This window comes from Patiria miniata, unplaced genomic scaffold (assembly GCF_015706575.1).
Source record: "Patiria miniata isolate m_02_andy unplaced genomic scaffold, ASM1570657v1 HiC_scaffold_6, whole genome shotgun sequence".
In the NCBI taxonomy this organism is placed as follows: Eukaryota; Metazoa; Echinodermata; class Asteroidea; order Valvatida; family Asterinidae; genus Patiria; species Patiria miniata.
Window position 1 is genome coordinate 12,680,520 of NW_024037073.1, and position 18,903 is coordinate 12,699,422.

The 18,903-nt window shown below is 41.1% G+C and overlaps 1 protein-coding gene across 1 annotated transcript; it reads left to right on the forward strand.

Moving 5' to 3' along the window:
• The first annotated feature begins 348 nt into the window (after positions 1 to 348).
• On the forward strand, positions 349 to 13,651 carry LOC119743477 (tRNA (adenine(58)-N(1))-methyltransferase, mitochondrial-like). Its single transcript, XM_038219895.1, has 8 exons — positions 349 to 538; positions 2,382 to 3,181; positions 4,177 to 4,366; positions 5,555 to 5,657; positions 7,275 to 7,418; positions 8,984 to 9,138; positions 12,175 to 12,346; positions 13,479 to 13,651. The coding sequence occupies exons 1-8, from the start codon at positions 503 to 505 to the stop codon at positions 13,628 to 13,630; spliced, it is 1,752 nt and encodes a 583-aa protein (XP_038075823.1). The 5' UTR covers positions 349 to 502; the 3' UTR covers positions 13,631 to 13,651.
• The last annotated feature ends 5,252 nt before the right edge of the window (positions 13,652 to 18,903 follow it).

Genomic DNA, 18,903 nt, shown 5'->3' on the forward strand with positions numbered 1-18,903 from the left:
AAAAATGATACATTGAGAATATGCTAAACTAAAGAAAGTACAATGATTTTATTGGGGGGATATGTGCTTTGCCCCCCCCCCCCCCCCCCCCCCCCAGGAAAAATCCTAGTGACGCCAATGACGGCTGATACATTTTCTAGATCTTTATTGAAGCTCTGTGCTAACTTCAAATCCATTTTTTGTTTACAATTGCTGTGTTTCGAATGAGTCGAAAGAAAATTCGCATTAAAACTTGAGTACTGAAGCTCGTCCGCTAGACCTGGCTGACACAACTTTTTTTCCCAGAGGATCTCATGAGGGCGCTATATGAACTTGCATGCAGCTAGCTAGCTCATCTCACTACTTCGCGAGGCACGTGCTTTTAATACCGCTTGCTACATTGGCGAATTTGACTTTGTAAGTTAATAATGGATTAAGTGTCAACATTGCTGACTCAGCAAACCCACTTCAGACAACTAGATTGAGAACCAGTAAAAGTTCTTAAAGAACGTGAATTCTGAAGATGGATTATGCATGCATGATGCATGCATGTAATAAGGTAAAAAGTGTAGTTTAGAACGCCTCGCCTCGGGCTCTAAATTTATTGGTGGTGTTGTGCCCATTCTTGAAAATCACGCATTCTCGAGAATGGGCATGCACATTCTCGAGAATGGGCGCGCATTCTTAAGAATGAGCGCCCATTCTTAAGAACGAGCACGCATTCTTAAGAATGAGCGCTCATTCTTAAGATTGGGTGGGAATATCACGTGCACAATTTATGAATTTTGCCCAATCTTAACAAACATTGCACGACATAATTATGTTAAATGAATTGTATAGCGGTTAAAAGGGAAACAATTCATATAAAGAGGAAAGAAAATGTGCTATGCTTCTGTACTCGTATAACTACGATAATTTGAATCAAATTAAACCTGTTATTATTGCTTTTTTTCTGCCCACTATGGGAAGTTTTGTAATAACGGAGGACTGGGAACTAGTCTGGGAAGTGCTTTGTTTAGGCTAGACAAGTTACAAGTCCCTGCATGTATCATATGCGTGCCACGAAAAAAAAACGATGTCCAGAAGCTGCCAAAATTGCCCTTTTGACTAGATAGAATCTAGCTCTGCGACGTTATGGTGGGACGTGAACAATAAATTGGTGGCAATTTAAATGGGAAATAGCATTAGCACTATGGGATGTCGCAGTATTCATTCTCATTCTTCACATTCTTCATTCTTACGTCCCCCCCCCCCCCCCCCCCGCTTTTATTATCCCAAAAAATCAGAATTCTTTGCACTAGTATAATGTCTCTTATATTTTCCCAATCCCCCCCCCCATATTAATACGCCTTTACTGATCATATCCACTCTACTTTTAAGCGCCTTGCGTTGCAACAGTATAATTATTGAGAATCAGTGAACGAGGATTCAGCTAGACTTGCCAAGTGCAGCCGGTGCTCGGCATCGACAAGACCGTTATCTTGTCGCGCATTCTCGAGAATGTGCGCTCAATCTGGAAGAGTTATTTTTTGCCAAGATTGAGCAAGGATCCAGTTGCACATTCTCAAGAATGTGCATGCCCATTCTCGAGAATGCGTGATTTTCAAGAATGGGCACAACAGTGGCGTTCCCTAGCCCAGGTGGACTAACATCCAGGATGAGAATTCTCTACATAAGATCACCCAAAATTTGGACCAGATTTTTGTTACGTTTTACCTCGTTACAGAAGCTTATTGTACATGTACGCCTACATTTTCTATGTGTCCTTGCCTTTTGGGCCGCGGGGTTCAGGAATTCCATATGTGATGCTGACCGACATTAATCAGGAAAATAAACTCTAAAGCAGCGTTAAACTTGTAGTTGTACGTGTTTGTAGTCTTTTTTCATCAGTTTATTCCCAGAGTCGTACGTCGTATGTACAATGTACGTGCGTACGAAAGCGCGCACGCACGCTAGCGCCCTCATTTGCTTAGTTTTGATTGGAACCGTGACGTTACTCCAGCCAACCGATGTCACAAAAACGCTCAACCAATGACCAAAGCCGAAACGTGTTTCTTGTAACTGGCGCGAAAACACGCTCGGTCATTGGATTAGCGACCGCGCCTTCAAGTAAGTGCGCGTGCGTTTGAGGGTGGTTACTAAGCAAATCGCGCGTGCGCACTGCATATTTATGCTGCATAGTCTGGCCCCCGGATCAGACGTGATATGAGCGTCGATAATAATTGTCCGGTCTAGGGAACCAGACTACACGCTGCACAGACGTACACCATGTACGACTAGAATAGACTCGGCGGTGAGAAACTGATGAAAAGAGTCTACAAACACGTACAAGTTTAACGTTGTTTTTGAGTTTATTTTCCAGATGAACTACAAAATATGACTTTATTATTTTTCTTCAACAGACTATAATTATGATGATGGAGACACCTTTTCTAGTGCAGCATTCACTTCTTCGGCACGATTGCCAGAAAGTCATCCAGAGATTTTTCAGGAAAAGCCTCGAGCAATGGCCGGTGATGACAGGACGGCAACCATGTGGAGTCTCAAGACCCGTCCTGCTTGCTGTAAGGACTACATGTACGTCTGAAAGAGCAGACATTTCAACTGGAACGCTACCTCAAATAGGATGGCACTTCAACAGAGCTCATGTCTTGCAGAGACACCGGGATGTTTTGAAACATCTCTGTTTGTGTGTTCCAAACTCAAACACCTTCAAGTTCTGCAATCACCCATATTCAATAAAGACAGTGCTGAATAAGTGCAGTAGTTGGGGTTCCTGTTTTCAAAGTAGAAATTTCACAGAGACCAAATCTGATGGAAATGAGAGTGCTGACGGGGAGACAAGGTCAAAGGAAGGGATGAGTTACCTGGAAGCGAGGAGGCGGGGACTTCATGCTGGTAGGCGGAGCTTGTCACCCACGGAGAGGCTGGACCAAATGATGGGTGTCGAGACCAGCAATGGACAGCTGGACAGTAAAACCACTACTCAGAGCAAATCTGAATTCCAAAGCAAAGATCAGGAAAAAAGTGGTGGCAATAATGCCTTTGACAGGGCTGAATCGGATGCCAGCGTGAGAGATGTGGACAGAGGCAGTGAGGGTATAAACAAGCCTGGGAGATTTCAGGACAACCCTCCTATGGTGGATGGTGAGATGGTCCTAGCTGTCAGGGAAAACTTCAAACGACATGAATATCTCTACAGGTTTGTATCTACACCTACATGTATGTTTGGTGTGTTCGTCCAGGTTAAAATTGCCTTCCCCATGCTATTTTTGAGTTTCATCCCGAAAAAAAAATCCTTTCGTAATTTGATGTTTTTCTAGGACTACAAAAGTTATCCACTTTTTTATGAGACGGACTGAAAAAAATTGGACAGTGTTCATTCAATTATTACTTTACAATTTCAAATTATTGGCTGGCAGACAATAAGTATCAATCAATCAGTTTCGATAATGTAGGGGCCAGGAGCCAGTATGATTGCAAAGCAATCGGTTTGCGCCCAAAACAACGGTCTTAGGCGAAGTAAAAAAAAAAACATGTTTAGCGTCCCCGCCCGCTTCCTTTTTAGAGGCCGCCTCCTTTTTTTTTTTTTTTTTTTTTTTAAAGACAAAAATTGATAAATTTTAACGATCTCTGACGAAAGAAATCGTATTTTTAGACTTTTATACCGTGTATAAAGCTGTGGAAATAGTCAATGAGTCCAAGTGGCGGCCATTTTGAAAAAAGCTGGTAACCATCTTGAAAAATAGCCCGGCCGCGTTGTCTTGAAAAATGTGTCGGGCGGCCATTTTGAAAAGAAAAAAAAAAAAAAAAAGGGCCTCCTCCTTCCTTTTTGTCAAAGAGGCAGGACGCTAAACATGTTTTTTTTTTTATTTTGCCTTACAGAGGGTTGCAGATCTATGATAGAACAGTGATAGTTACAGTATATTTGAACACTACTTCAGGTGAAGTTCTACAAAATTGAATTGACAGGCTAGGTTTACACAGGGTCCTTGTAGTACTAGTACTAGGACTAAGTCTTAGGACTTAGTCTTGGGACTCAGTCTTGAACACAAAGTTTGGATCTTGTTCTCAAAGACTAAGGTCTCAGTTTTGGGCATGGTCTGGGGCCTTCTCGGTGCTGTCCTTGGTCAAGGCCAGGGAGGTCTTGACTTGACCACTGATATCAATATTTATTCATTCCTCAATCACATCTAGGATGTTCCCACTGAATGCCAATAAGGACTTCTCCTCCAAGTTTGGTACCATCTCACATGCCGATCTAGTTGGTCATCCAGCCGGAAAAACATTCACCACAGACTTGGGTATAGATGTCCTGATTCGCAGACCCTCCCTGGAAGAGTTTGTGTTGTACATGAAGCGAATACCTGTTATATCTTATCCAAAGGTTAGTAACTTCCATTCATAAATACCTGAGACAGTTTACCCATTCCTATTGGTCGGGAGCCTGTCATGTGGGTGGTTTTAAACGGTTGATAAAACACAGACTGCTTTTTAACACTTTTTCCCGGTGTTACACGAAATTTGGACTCCTATGAAATCTGGTCACTTTCACTCTTTTATTGGTTGAACCATCACACATGACCAGTCACTCTATTTTATCTTCACTTACATGTAGGCATGCGCAATACTACCAGTGATTCCGTATTTCATAGTCCTAAATTCACACAACACCGGCACTGCTGCGTTCTGTGCCACATTGCACAGTGCACGCTACACTTGCACAGTCTCCATAGGAGATTTTTAGTACTACTCGTGCAAGGCACATACCATAAACATAGCTAGAGGGGTGTTTCACAAAACATAAAGCAAAATTGATGAACAGAATCATTGGAAATTTATAGTTTTTGACTTGTTTTGACTTCTGTACCTAAAGGTATAAACAAGTAGGCTTAAAACCAGGTAGGGGCCTAATCGCCGATAATGGCCCCGAGCCGAGTTATCGGCGTCCATGCCCCTAGCCGGTTCCAAACGTAATTGTTTAAAACTGGCCAAGCACATATTTATTCCCTTATTTAAGACTGGCGTTACAGAGTTGCGCCGAATCAAATTATTCTGCAGATAAAAGTGACTACTTTGAGAGATCAACTGTTGTAATAATCCAGAATGACATCAGAGGCTGATCATTTAAAAATTCATCAATAATGTGTACTTGCCTAAAACCAAAATCTATTTTGGTCAACCAGAGCCACTCTTAATACTAAAGTCTTTACAACAGAGATGCCACTTTTCAGGTTTTAACCTGAATTCAGGTTTTTCTTTCAAGAAATGTGACATTTTAAAAGTGCTAGATTTGGTCTGAAACATCCAGAAAACACATTTTTGAAAGGGGGTAAGGGTAGTTTCAGGTTTTTTAGTAGCGTTTCAGGCTTTTTATTGATGGATTTGCGGCATCTCTGTTAAAACAACATGTAAGTGGATGAAGCTGTTAAAAAAAGCAGTGTTTTGGCGGGGAAAAAAGGGCCCTGTAAAATTAACCATTACTGTGCCCCAACTCTGAAATTACTCGAACTTGAAAGTAGAAGTTTTCAAGTGCCATTTTGTGTATTTGTTTTTGTGGTGTTTTGGATGATAGGATTGCTGCACAATGCTGATGATGATTGATGCCAGTCAAGGAGATGTGATCTTAGAAGCAGGCGCCGGGTCTGGAGCAATGACGCTCTTCCTATCTAGAGCAGGTCTGTTCATTGAATTAACCTAACTCCCTAGGCCTTTTTGCTTGGATGTAGCCTCAATCCTGCAAAATCCTCCTGTTGGCCTCATGGAAAAATAGCATATGAGCATGGTTTCTTTCAATATCTTCTCTGTCCCTTTATGTTGGTTTGTGTATGTTTATTTATTTCATGATGTAAAACTAGGTGTTTTAAAGCTATAGTCCATCATTTGTAATTAGTGCATTTTGTTCGTTTGAAGCAACAAAAGTGTTCAAAATCTAATAAAGGATACTGAGCAACTAACCTGATGAAGTTTCAGCTAAGCTTCAGCTGTACATTCCGAGAAAAACAGCATTCTAAGATCTCAATTTCAAATCAAAAGTTACTGAATCATGTTTTGAATTGTTTTGTAATTGCAGCTATACGCGGCGTCGCGCACTGATCCGACGAATTATAACAACCGCGCGCGCGTGTGCGTCGTTCCAATACTTGTGCGCGCTGCGCTGAATAACAAAACGAACCACTAATTTAAATTTTCCTACGGTGCTTCTTAAGAATCACCGTTGGAAATGCCTTCTTTCGTTGATTACTTCAAAATGACAGCTTCCCAGAAAGAATAATTTCACAGGGAGTTTAGTTCCCTTACTATCTTTCAACCAAGTTTTTTTTTCAACAGTAATTACGCCAGTTACTTTTCGGATGGCTGCAAATGATGGACTATAGCTTTAAAGTATTTGTATCAAAAGGAGACTCACCCGTTGAACCCCTTCTGAATCTGGCAATATCCTGCAGTTGGTGAAACTAAATGCCACATTCTTTGTATCAACCCTCACCTGACATAATAGATTGGTTGCATTTAGCAGCCATCTTGGGGGTGTGTTTTGTTATGTTAATTCATTAACAATGAATGCACAAGATGTCTACTGATATCCCTGTTGAACAAAAGCACTCAAAAATGGCTGCAGTCCAAATGATCCAAAATGGGGTGGATAAAAAAAAAACGAAACCGAGATATTATTGCTATTTGGAACAGAAGTAGGGCACTTGTGAATCAAAGGGAGATATCCTCTGTTAGGGTTGAATCTCCTCTTTAAAATGACACCCTGATCATGTCATTGCATTCACGGTTGACTGAGCAGTGACCAGTTTTATAAAAAAGGGTCAATCTACAGGCTTGCGCCACTTTTCAATTGTGGTTTTTGTGTTGTCATTTGTCACAGAGTGAAAGGCTATGGTTGCCGATCAAGGCAGGTGGGAAAAAAAGAGATTTCACCATTAAAAGTGGCACAAGCCTCTTAATAGACCCTTTCATAAACTTGGTCACTGCTCAGTCAACCGTGAATGTAAGGACATGATCAGGGTGTCATTTTAAAGAGGAGATTCAACCCTAATAGAGGATATCTCCCTTTGATTCACATGTGCCCTACTTCTGTTCCAATTAGCAATAATATCTCGGTTTCGTTTTTTTTTATCCACCCTGTATAGTGCTAGGGCCCTATAGTTTGCAAGCATTGAAATCAAGGATTGGGAAAAAAATCACCCCTACCCTCCCTGAAACCATAAACCTCAACAAAACAAGACAAAGGGGTTAAAGACGTACGTGTCTTCATTTTGTCCATATCATCTTGAATCAATTTGCAGTGGGCCCAGGAGGTTGTGTACACTCCTTTGAAGCTAAGCCTGAACATTTAAAGAGAGCTGCTAAGAATGTTAAGCAATGGGCGTCATCTTGGAACATTTGTCATCCTTGGCAGCCGTGGCCAGAAAATGTTTCCTTTCACTCAGGTAAGAGGTGATAATCCTGTCCAGTCGGAAAAATACGGATTTTAGTGCCGTGTCCTGAGAGATCCAACCATGAGATTCAAACTATTAGTTATCTCACGAGTGTGAGTGGAACACCAAAAAAATGTGGTGCTTTTGTGTTCCATATTCTCAGAAGCATATGGGACATAAGTGTAGAAGCACTACATTTTCAACTTTTTACAAACATGATTGAGATAACAAATTTATCTTCAAGCAACCTTGACCTACATTAATGATGGAATGAATGCTAGATTAAGTTTTCAGCAGTTTTATACGGGTGTGTAGCAGAAATAGTGTGTGCACTATAGTGCTGTATGGACCATGCTGTGTGGGATAATGTCACACTGTTGTTGCCATGGATAATAAGCAATCAGGATTCAGGATCCAGGATTTAAATTTGTTTGAAGATAAAATAAAATAAAAATGGGCTTGATATGAGGTAACACACTGAGTATACAGTGTTTATACGTCGGTGAAGGGCAAAACCTAATTTGATTTACATCACCCTGATGCAAAATCCCATCTTATTAGTAGTTAATGCGGTACCCGCTGCTATGTACATTAGATTCAAACTAGCCAACCGATCCCGTTAGCTCGGTGGTCGAGTGGTAAGACATCTGCACTAAAAAGCAGGAGGTCGTGGGTTTGAGTCCCACCCGAGTTATTTTTTTTCCAACTTTCACTCGGGAGGTAACACACTGAGTATAAAGTGTTTATACGTCGGTGAAGGGCAAAACCTAATTTGATTGACTTGATATGACTTGTGAACCATCTCAAGTCCATCACACGTACCGCGACTACATGTACATATTTGACTCTGCAGCCTTTAAGGCCAAAAAAAAAATATTCGGTCTCTGGTCAGACCAAAGTTCCGGAATTAACGCGGGGACGCGGCTTTTTTTTTTTTTTTCTTGAATTTTTTTTTTCTTCAAGCTTGGATTGTACAGACAAGATGGGGTACTATTTTGCTTTTTTGGTGTCCTCATGTACATGTACATTGTTGTCCTTCATAATTTTCCTTGGTGCTCTCGATCATTTGCCTTGGTGCAATTTCCCATTCCTTGGTGCTCTTTGGTAAAAAAAAAAATGAGGAGGTGCGGCAATAGATGGGCGCTGTTGGAGCTACCGCGGAACATTTTAGAAAAAAAAAGATTGACGCGCATGATTAAAATCGACGCGCACCCTGACCAGAGACCGACTTTTTTTTTTTTTTTTTGGCCTAACCTCCTGCAGCAGTAGCGAGTCTGTCAGCTGCACAAGTTACAATTGGTTTTGTGGTTGAATGTCAAAGGCCAATGTCACCATATCGAGAAAAAAAAAATCTAAATGGATTCTTGATTTGAAACTTTCTTCCAAATATGAGTTAAAATGTTGAATATAGTCCGACAAGCTCTTATATATCTTTGGAAGAGCTTTGAGGTCCAAATGTCACAGGTTAAGGACACCATAACAATAAATAAATTAAGGTATAAATGCTAAAGAGTTTCAGCAGCTTCACTGCAACTTTAACAATCCTTCCCTTTTCTCTTTGTTTTTTAATTCTCAAGGTACATTACAGAGCTGCCATAAAGACCTAGACCCTGCGTTGTTAGTAGACGGAGCAGTCATCGACATGGAGCGACCGCATGAAGCAATGCCTGTACTGGCTGCACGACTCAAATCAGGCAAGGCGGCTGCTCTGTATGTCGCTAATATTACGCAGGTTTGTGAATTCATCATTATTCTATCTCATAATGAGTGTGATTGATGGCCTGCATGGACTCCATGTGTGGTGCGTTGTCAACACCCACAAGTGCTGCAGTGGGAGCCACACATTGTGTTGCAACACTAGGGCCATGTTCAGAGACCGTGTTAGCTAAAACAGTAAAAGTTAAAACTGTCGCTCGCCACGGGAGGTCCATCGTAAAAAATAAAACTACCGAGCGTCCAGACATCGTTTTAAGTGTAACAAGTTCAACTCAAAGTAGTTTATCTCAATTTCTAAGGTCACGTAGAACATCCGCCTCGGCAAAAACTGCGCGCTAAAAAGAGCCTTCGATCACTCTTCCATTTTTACAGTTCACTACACGTGGTCTGAGCCCCTCACCGTGTGATGCATGTTGCCATGCCGTGTTTGACATCGCAGCCTCGGCCGGTCATGTACTGTGGCACGCCGGTAAACATAACGACAGTCACTTGTCCACCGCGGCGATTTCCCTATTTTTTTGGAAGTATCGTACATTGGCCTTACATATACACCATTTGTGTTTACAGTTTGGGGGCTATTTTCTGTACCCTTCGTGGTGCAAAATTCCAAAAATGTTCTGAAAGTTGTTCGAAAATCAGTGTTGGAAACAAGACGTCATTGACGAGATTTCTCTCAAGGTATACTGCATCAACTTTCCCGCACAACATGTCAGTCACGTGAAAATACACGTGATATTAACGTTGCAATATTGACTAATCAACGCCAAGGTTTTCCTGGAAGTTGAATATATTAATGTATTATGATAATTATGCTCAGGTTAGCGGTTGTTGCGTTGGCATCTACACGTTTGTCATGGCATTGTGAGTCGGGTACGAGTGAGCATGATGTGAAACTCGGACCATGTGCACATAATTATGTGGTCAGAAAACTTGTGGAAATTGGACTTGAAATTTGATTTTTTTTTTAACGGTAGGAGAATTAGGACATTGTTTGCTTAATAAAAAAGCGCGCCACAGAAAAGGCGTTGCGTAACTCCGGGTCACTGCGCTGGCTAAAACGGGCAGCGTTTTAGCTAAAACTGTTCAGACATCGTACTAGGAGATAAACTCGTTCTGGTTATTCGCTTAACCCTCCCTCCGAGGGGGTTTAAGTTGCCGTTTTATATTCGAGTTAAACTCGATTCGGTCTAAATAAAAAAGCGTTCAGACATCGTTTTAACAAGAAAGTTACACTGAATCGAGTTCAACCGGTGTTTTAAGGGAATTTAAAACGGTGTCTGAACGACCCCTACCTCACACACTATGGCACTGTAGAGTCTTTACAGAAGCAGGTACCCTCAACAATGCATGAAGTGATCTTTTAACTGTTGTAACACTTGAGGGACACATGTGCACGGAGAATGATTAATTATCAACAGGATCATTTTAAAGGGAATATACAACATTTGCAAACATCGAAAAATGAAACTACCAAGTTTTTACAAAATACCTTACAAGGATGTTGGTAAATGACAGTCTAAAGCATCCTGTAAAATTATGGCACCTGGTGTGAAGTCATTTTCAAGAAAATGGTATTTTTGTATACATTTCCAACAGTGGTCGGCCGACCACCGTTGGAAAAACCTAACTATTTTTCAACTACTGCTCCAAATTTACAATTTTTTCAGTCCAAATTTATTTTGCTATTGATTATATGTTCATGAACGGGTGCAGGCCGGCTAGACTGGTTCCCTTACCTTACAATTTTCCGACACCTATAAATTGATCCATTTTATCTTTAGTGGAGTCAGGGAACCAGACTACTTAAACAATTTTGTTTTTCTTGGATTTTCAAGCATTTTCGAACACAAATCTTCAAACATGTCAGTGTAACAATATTTGATCTATTATACTAACCCCTCAAATAGTTCTTTTCTGAAAATTACAAAGCCAATGATGTACATTCCCTTTAACCCTAATCCTCCTCAATCCTCTGGAATCCATGTTGTGGTGGTGGCTGATTTTTGGAAGATTGTTTGGAAAAGACTGAAGACACATTTGAACGTTCAATTAAGTTTGGATTGCTTTATGAGTAAGAGGTAGATTTTGGAGGATCGAGGTCAGCCTAATTCACTCCAGAATAATTTAAAGCTGTAGTCCATCATTTGTAATTAGTGCATTTTGTTCGTTTGAAGCAACAAAAGTGTTCAAAATCTAATGAAGGATACTGAACAACTTACTTGATGAAGTTTCAGCTCAGCTTCAGCTTCATATTCCGAGAAAAACAGCATTCTAGGATCTCAATTTAAAATCAAAAGTTGCTAAATCATGTTCCGAATTGTTTTGAATTGCAGCTTTACGCAATGTTGCGCACAGATCCAACGAATTATAGCAACCGCGCGCGCCTGTGCGTCGTTCCAACGCTGAATAACAAAACGAACAACTAATTAAAATTTTCCTACGGTGCTTCTTAAGAAGCACCGTTGGAAATGCCTTCTTTCGTTGATTTCTTCAAAATGAGAGCTTGCCGGAAAGGATCATTTCACAGGGAGTTTAGTCCCCTTACTATCTTTCAACCAGTATGTTTTTCAACAATAATTACGCCGGTTACTTTTTTGGATAGCTGCAAATGATGGACTCGGGCTTTAAGGCATGGAGGTAGGATGATACCCGTAACATGAAAGCACCTTGAAGGCATTCTGTATTTTATTTCAATTTGTTATTTAAAAGAGGATTTGGGGATACTGAAGGGTGGAGGATGGATACTAACCAAAAGGGCTTTTAGATAAAAATCAGTCTTCTAGTATACAGTGTTTATACCTCGGTGAAGGGCAAAACCTAATTTGATTTACATCGCCCTGACCTAAAATTCCATCTCACAGATAGTCTTCTTATAAATCAATCAGATTTCATAGGAGGTCACATTTTTTTCAAATACTGTCTCCATCATTTAATGTATGGAAAGAAAGACATTCTGCACAAATATCGTGTGACGTGTGTTTAAAAGTGCTCCAAGTATGTACACTCTTACACTGGCAGAAGTTTTAATTTTTTCATCTCTTTTTTTGGTTAGATAGTTGAAGCAGCTGAATTCTTGCGTGTGCACAGCCTCCCTCTTACCATTGAGAAGACACTAGAGGTGACCCACAAGGTGTGGTTAGTGCACCAGGCTAGACGCCACAGTGGTATCTCCCTGGCAGAGACAACACTTCATACAGACATGGACTACCAGTCGGACCAAAGCGGTAAGATATCATGTACTTGCCCACTACAGCCATGTTTGTGACATGGCCTCTCATCGGGTAGACTAGTCGGTGAAGGGCAAAACCTAATTTAATTTATATCACCCTGACGCAAAATTCCATCTTATCATAGTTTATGCGGTACCCGCTGCTATGTACATGAGATTCGAACCAGCCAACCAATCCCGTTAGCTTGGTGGTCGAGTGGTAAGACATCTGCACTAGAAAGCAGGAGGTCGTGGGTTCGAGTCCCATCCGAGTGATTTTTTCCATCTTTCACTCGGGAGGTAACACACTGAGTATACAGTGTTTAAACGTCGGTGAAGGGCAAAACCTAATTTAATTTATATCACCCTGACGCAAAATTCCATCTTATCATAGACTAGTCTTTGTTCAAAACTGGATTTTGGATTATATTCCCCTAAGTAGCTGATCCCTTACTGGCAAGCCTGATCAAGCCATGGTGGTAGAGGGCGCTATCTTCGAGGTGAACTGAATCCAGGTTTGGGAATCTCGGCACTTGGACCTGAACAAATTTAGAGCATACCGCATGCACATTCATTAGTTTTATCTGGATCCAATAGAAATGATATGGGATAAGTATGCAGCTCCGAAAAGCTTGTTGATTGCAATACCTTTTTGCTGTGGTTTATTCAGGTGCTAGACCCATATATCTACATCTCAACATTCGATGAGTGACAAACATTGTCCATAGTCTGCTTGACAAAATAACCACATAAACATAGATATCCCTCCCTTTGCTTAAGAGGTCACCAATGGTCAAAATTTTCTTCCTCACCTCCTGGCCTACTGTGTACAAACCAATGGGGGTCTTGACCAATATTGACCCAAGTAATAAGCAGGCTGACAATGCATGTTACCATAGGAGGGTTAATAACAGTAACTGTGCCCAAGCCACATACATGCATCACCTTTACTGGGAACCATTAGAGATAATGTGAGTACAGGACACCATTTTGTGTGGACATTTCACCCGACCCACACATCTACTGTACATATGAGTATTGTGAACGTGTCAACTTTTTATTATTTTACGAAATGAAAAATAGGTAACGTTTGACAAAATACACTTGCAAAACCTTTTGAGCAGGTCTCTGAAATTGTTCTTCCACAGCCTCGGATGAATTTGAAGACCCCTCCAGTTCATACATCAAAGACCACATCCCTAAGTACATAGCGAGACCCCACAATGAACAACCCAGACACTCTGCCTTTCTTGTCAAAGTCAGGAAAATTGAGAGTGCAGCTCCAACCTACAAACTTTGATGTTAAAGAAGCGGTGAGCTAAAACTCACTTGAATAATATAGTTTAATATTTAGGTTTCACATTTCTTTCCTTTTGGTATTAGTACTCATTATGTAAAGGCAAAATAATACATTTTAAAAAGGCTGAATCCTTGCATTAAGTAAGATTTGTTTCAGGACGCACTTAGCACATAGCTTTTAGGACTGCCTCACTGATCTGTATATAATAACTGGATATCATACATCCCATACAACTTACACTAAGTTGTGTGTGTGGCTTTCAATTAACCAGATCGCCCTACTGATCTCTATTTACTGACTGGATAGCACATGCCTCATATTCGCCGTACACAAAATTGTGTGACTTTTGGACAGTCCAATATGGCTGACAGTCCAATATGGCTGACAGTCCAATATGGCTGACAGTCCAATACCTGACAGTCCAATATGCCTGACAGTCCAATATGGCTGGCACTTTGTTCCAGTACACTGATAGCACGGTGACCAAAATAATCGGAAGCCCTACTATTCAGAAATATATCAAGTTTTTTGGCTGTAAAACGATATAAGCAATATAACACGCGATTGCAGGACCCATGTCATTAACCTTAAAGCAGAGAATGATCAAGTGAAATCATAGATATATCAAATACTGTCAAGTTTAGTGTCAGTCTGTGATTTCATTTTAATCGTGTTGACTTCGATGAAGGCCCCTCTCGTCTTTGTTTTTTTCATTTTCTTTTGATGCCATGGTAAGCCATCCCTCGCACATGGTCAGACACCATTGACTGTGTAAAGACCTTTGCCGAGTCCCAGAGTTTATACACCCTCTGTGTTTTAAAGTCCAACATAACAAAAAAATGTACGTCCAGCTTTAAAACAAATCATGGGAAAATGCACAAACTCATGAAGTGATTTCATCATCATCATCATCATCATCATCATCGGTTTTAAAGCTGTTGTCCAGTCTGTTCTGGGTTGGCCTGCTTTCTCCCTATGGCTCTCCTCCACTTTGCCCTGTCCGTCGCATCCCTCGCATTGACTCCAAGCATGTCATTTGTCTCAGAGCTCTGCCACGTCTTGAGCAGTCAGCCAACGTGTGTGCCTTCTCGAATCACCTTTTGCTTTTTTGTCTCTTTGTAAACACTTAATGTTTTCTTCCAGTTTCTGGATTTTCTTGTTTAGTTTCTGCTTTTCTCTGACCCCCTCAGCTAGTTCCCTTTCCTTTTCCTCCAGGTCTGCATCTCGTCGTTCCAACCTTCGCACTACATTTTTCTTTGACAGGCCACTTACTTCTTTCTTCAGATCTGAACTAATCTGTTGAGCCTCTTCCAAAGCTCGTTCTAATTTCTTAAGTGTCTTACTTTTCTTTGTGCACTCCTCTTTTGTTACTTGATGGCTCAGCACTTCATCCTGCCAGAGGTCAGTCAAATATTCCATGCAGTCGCCAAAATGGTCTAGCGTTTCACCCGAAATGAAATCTGGATAGAACTCCAAATCACTTTCATAATCTGAATCCAGATCTTCATCATCGTCGGTCTCTTCTTGAGGGGCAGGTTTTGGGAGCGGTGTGGAGTACACGGTGTTGAGAAAGTCATTCAACAGAGTTTGCCGTAATCTCTGTCGCGTCTGGTTCAGATTGCTCCAGTTGCTTGGTACGGTGCCAAGTGGAGGCTTATCTGTCTGAAAGAAGCTTGGCCACCAAACATCGATGACTGTCTGCCATGTTGTGTTGCTCTTTTCACGGTAGCGGAACAACTCAATGATCATTACATTAGTTATTGGCGACTTGACTGCTGATGACGCCCCTGTGTCAAAACAACAAGAAGACACTTTATTTGTAAAACTAAGCAAAATTCAAAACACACAAAAATTTCCAATCTTCAAACAAGATGTAAATGTTTTACATCTTGTTTGGATAGGGCCTTTTTTTCTCCTTCTTATAGGTTTAACAAGTTTTGTTGATGTGCTTTTTAGTTGAATGTTTTGTTATGTTTTTTAACTGATGGGACATTTGTAAGAAATTTGTTAACCAAAAAAATGTAATTTTACCTTGAATAAGAGACTCTGGTGAGATACCATTTTCTCTGCAATGAGGTCCAATCTCTGGAGCTGACATTGAGAGGCCGGGAAATTCTTCAGCAAGGCTGGTGATGTTGTTACTCTTTTTTTCATTGACAACATGGCGCTTAATCTGTTTCAGAAGACCAGCCAGTGCAGGGAGCTTGAGGTTTAGGGCCTTGAAGATTGGTGGGAATTGAGATCTGTAAGACTTACCAGACAAGTCAATCAGGGCTATGCATGGGGATCCTCTCCAGTGACCTGTGAAAACAAAATAGAAAATCAATTAAAATAATCAAGTGCTTAAATATCCAGAAATGTTGCTAATATTTCCACTTATCATTTGTGTTCATTATTTGAAACAAAAATATTTTACCAACAATCACACAAAAATGGAAATATTAACAACATAAATAATTCAAAATCGTTTTAAATCAAACACAGCCCAAGGCCTCCAGGTCATATTTGAAATACATTTATGATATTAGTTTAGCACCAAAAGGTATAGAGAAAATATTTTTACAAGGTAAATGAATACAGCTCATTGTCAATAAATCAATTTGTTTGTTCTTTGCTTCAGAAAAAGAAATTAGTAATTTTCTGGAAAAAGTACTCTAAAATACAGACGGAGTCCTTACACAAAATAGAACAGCCAAACTTGTCCCATCGAACAGCCAAACTTGTTCCCCGATTGGTCAATTTAGTCATACACGTGTCGCTACCTTGGCTTCTCTACCGTTGGTTTTGCAACCAAACCAAGCTTATCCGCCCAGTATGCCTTCTCAGCAAGTTCCTTATGCTTTCCATTTGTTACGACAACACCTCTGGCTTCCAAATACGACGATAATTGGTCTTTCTTGAGATTTAGAAAACGGTGATGTGTTTCATGAAATGCTTTTTTCCACCACTTGAGAGTTTTGTGGATATTCAAGTAATATCACATGCCTTGATCAGCTCGGTCTACTCCACCCATGAAACATGTGTAGCTCTTGATGGTAACTGGTTTGTCCACTGGTTGTGACCTGAGGTGACGACATTGACTTGCTGTTTGTCAAACCAGGACAAAAACAACAGATTACCGTCCCTAACTGCACGTAGGGGATTCCTTTTCTTCGTTTTTGTCTCTTTGATCTCATCGGGGGTGCCGACCTGGTTCAAATGCAGCGTGCCACATGCTCCAATACCATTGTTCCCAAGTGCACAGTACAAGTTAGGGGATGAGAACAATTTATCCATCTAAATAGGGTGACCCTTACCATTGAAGGGTTGAGATAAACGCAAGACTACTTTCTTGCACAATCTGACTTTAGTCTCGTTGTTGGTTTTGCCCTGCTACAGTTCCGAGTTCCAACAGTTGAGGCACCATTTGTAAGGTTTGTTTGGTTTGTAAACCTTCATCGCATTTCTGCCTTAGAAGATTCCTTCCCCCAAGAAATTGGCGTCTGAGCTTCAAAGTTAAAAAGACGTCATGGTTGCTGCTGAGGAGAGGAAAGCCCGCGCTGAGACCAAGAATGTGCAAAATCAAAATGAACCTGTGGTTTTCTTTCTGAACTGATCATCCTGCAGTTTAGCTTCTGCAGCCTTGTACTGCTCCTGGTACTCCATCGGGTGGTCAAATGGCTCCATATCGCCCTCAAGTAACCCTTGACCTTGCTTTGATGTTTTTCCAGCCATCAATGTTCTCAGCAGGCTCAGTTGCTCCTCTTGGTCTGCTTGCAGCTTGTCCAGCCTGAGCAGGGTTCAGCACCACGTATTTCTATTACTTTAACTTCGCCTTCAAGCTCTACCTCATCAATTAAAGTGCCGTCAATCAAATTGACTGTCAGGCAATTGATTGTCACTGATTGAATCAATCACCATCAACAGCTTGGGCACTTGACAGAGCTCAGTGCTAGACTCCTGCACTTGATAGAAACTTTATGAATGTCCACACTGTTGCCTTGGTGACCAGCGATCCATTCCATCTCGTGGGATTGAAGCCTCAATATCTTCATCTTCTTATTAGATCTGATGTCTTTTTGTGAATCCAGGGGCACCTCTCGCCTTGTTGACCAGCGATCCATTTCGTCTTGTTGGATTGAAGCCTCAATATCTTCATCTTTTTAGTAGATCTGATGTCTTCTGGTGATTCCAGGGGCACCTCACGTATGATTTTGGTATGCTTGTCCTGCTTGTATACACATTGTTGGTGTACTTCATTCTCTTAGTAGCAGGATTGAAATTCTCTCTCAAACTGACGATGTGTCCTAGTGCCGTCCTGCAATTGGGTGGTTGAAAAATAACAGGTACAGTGCGTCCTCACTTCCCTACCATCTGAACAAGATCATGGCTGTTGCTCAACTGCCTCTCTAGCGATGTCATATTTGCTCCATCAGTTCATCTACCTTGTAAAGGAGAATTTATAATTAATAAAGCACAACAGTCAACTTTCCACACTGGTCAAGAGTGCCCTGGATGGCATTTCTTCCATACTGTGTCTGGTACTGCATGTGTGCTGTCTGAAGTGTTGCCGGATGTAGACAGCAGACAGCAAACCAGTCATGTTCAGAGATGCAGGAATCAATGGCATCCAGACTCATGACAAGTTCTACCATCTTTGCACATGCTTCTGGAACCTCCTTTCAGCATCTGTTGTTTTGTAGAAGTGGCTGCAACACACTGTGTCCACAAATGCATTGTCCGCAACAACAAAAACATGTAAAGAAGCACATTTAAAAAGATTTAGATTTCTTAAAATTGCAAGTTACAGAGATTCCAAATACAAAGGGACCCCCATTGGTGAATCACAATCTTTATAGGGCTGTATACTTACTCATAATGACTCAGAAAAAGGAACCGTCTTTCAGGCTCTGCTTTCCTTTACGTCCCAACAGAATGAATGACGACCACAGCTTGTTGGTTCCAATCTTCCGAAGTGCTCACCGTGCAGTCTGGTTGACGTCATGTCCCCCACTAGAAAATGAACCTATGGTTTTCTTTCTGAACTGATCATCCTGCAGTTTGGCTTCTACAGCCTTGTACTGCTCCTGGTCCTCCATCGGGCAATCAAATGGCTCCATATCGCCCCCAAGTAACCCTTGATCCTGCTTTGTTGTTTTTTGAGCCATCAATGTTCTCAGTATGCTCAGTTGCTTCTCCTGGTCTGCTTGTAGCTTGTCCAACCTGAGCAGGGTTCAGCACCACGTATTTCCATTGCGTTTCCATCGCCCTCAAGCTCTTCTTCTTCGCCCTCA

Bases quoted from the DNA above. Each gene is read 5' to 3' on its own strand.
- LOC119743477 (XM_038219895.1), top strand. From the start codon at position 503: ATGGATTATGCATGCATGATGCATGCATGTAATAAG. The intron at 4,367-5,554 runs GTTAGTAACTTC...TTTGGATGATAG, and splicing joins CTGTTATATCTTATCCAAAG to GATTGCTGCACAATGCTGAT. The intron at 7,419-8,983 runs GTAAGAGGTGAT...TTAATTCTCAAG, and splicing joins AAATGTTTCCTTTCACTCAG to GTACATTACAGAGCTGCCAT.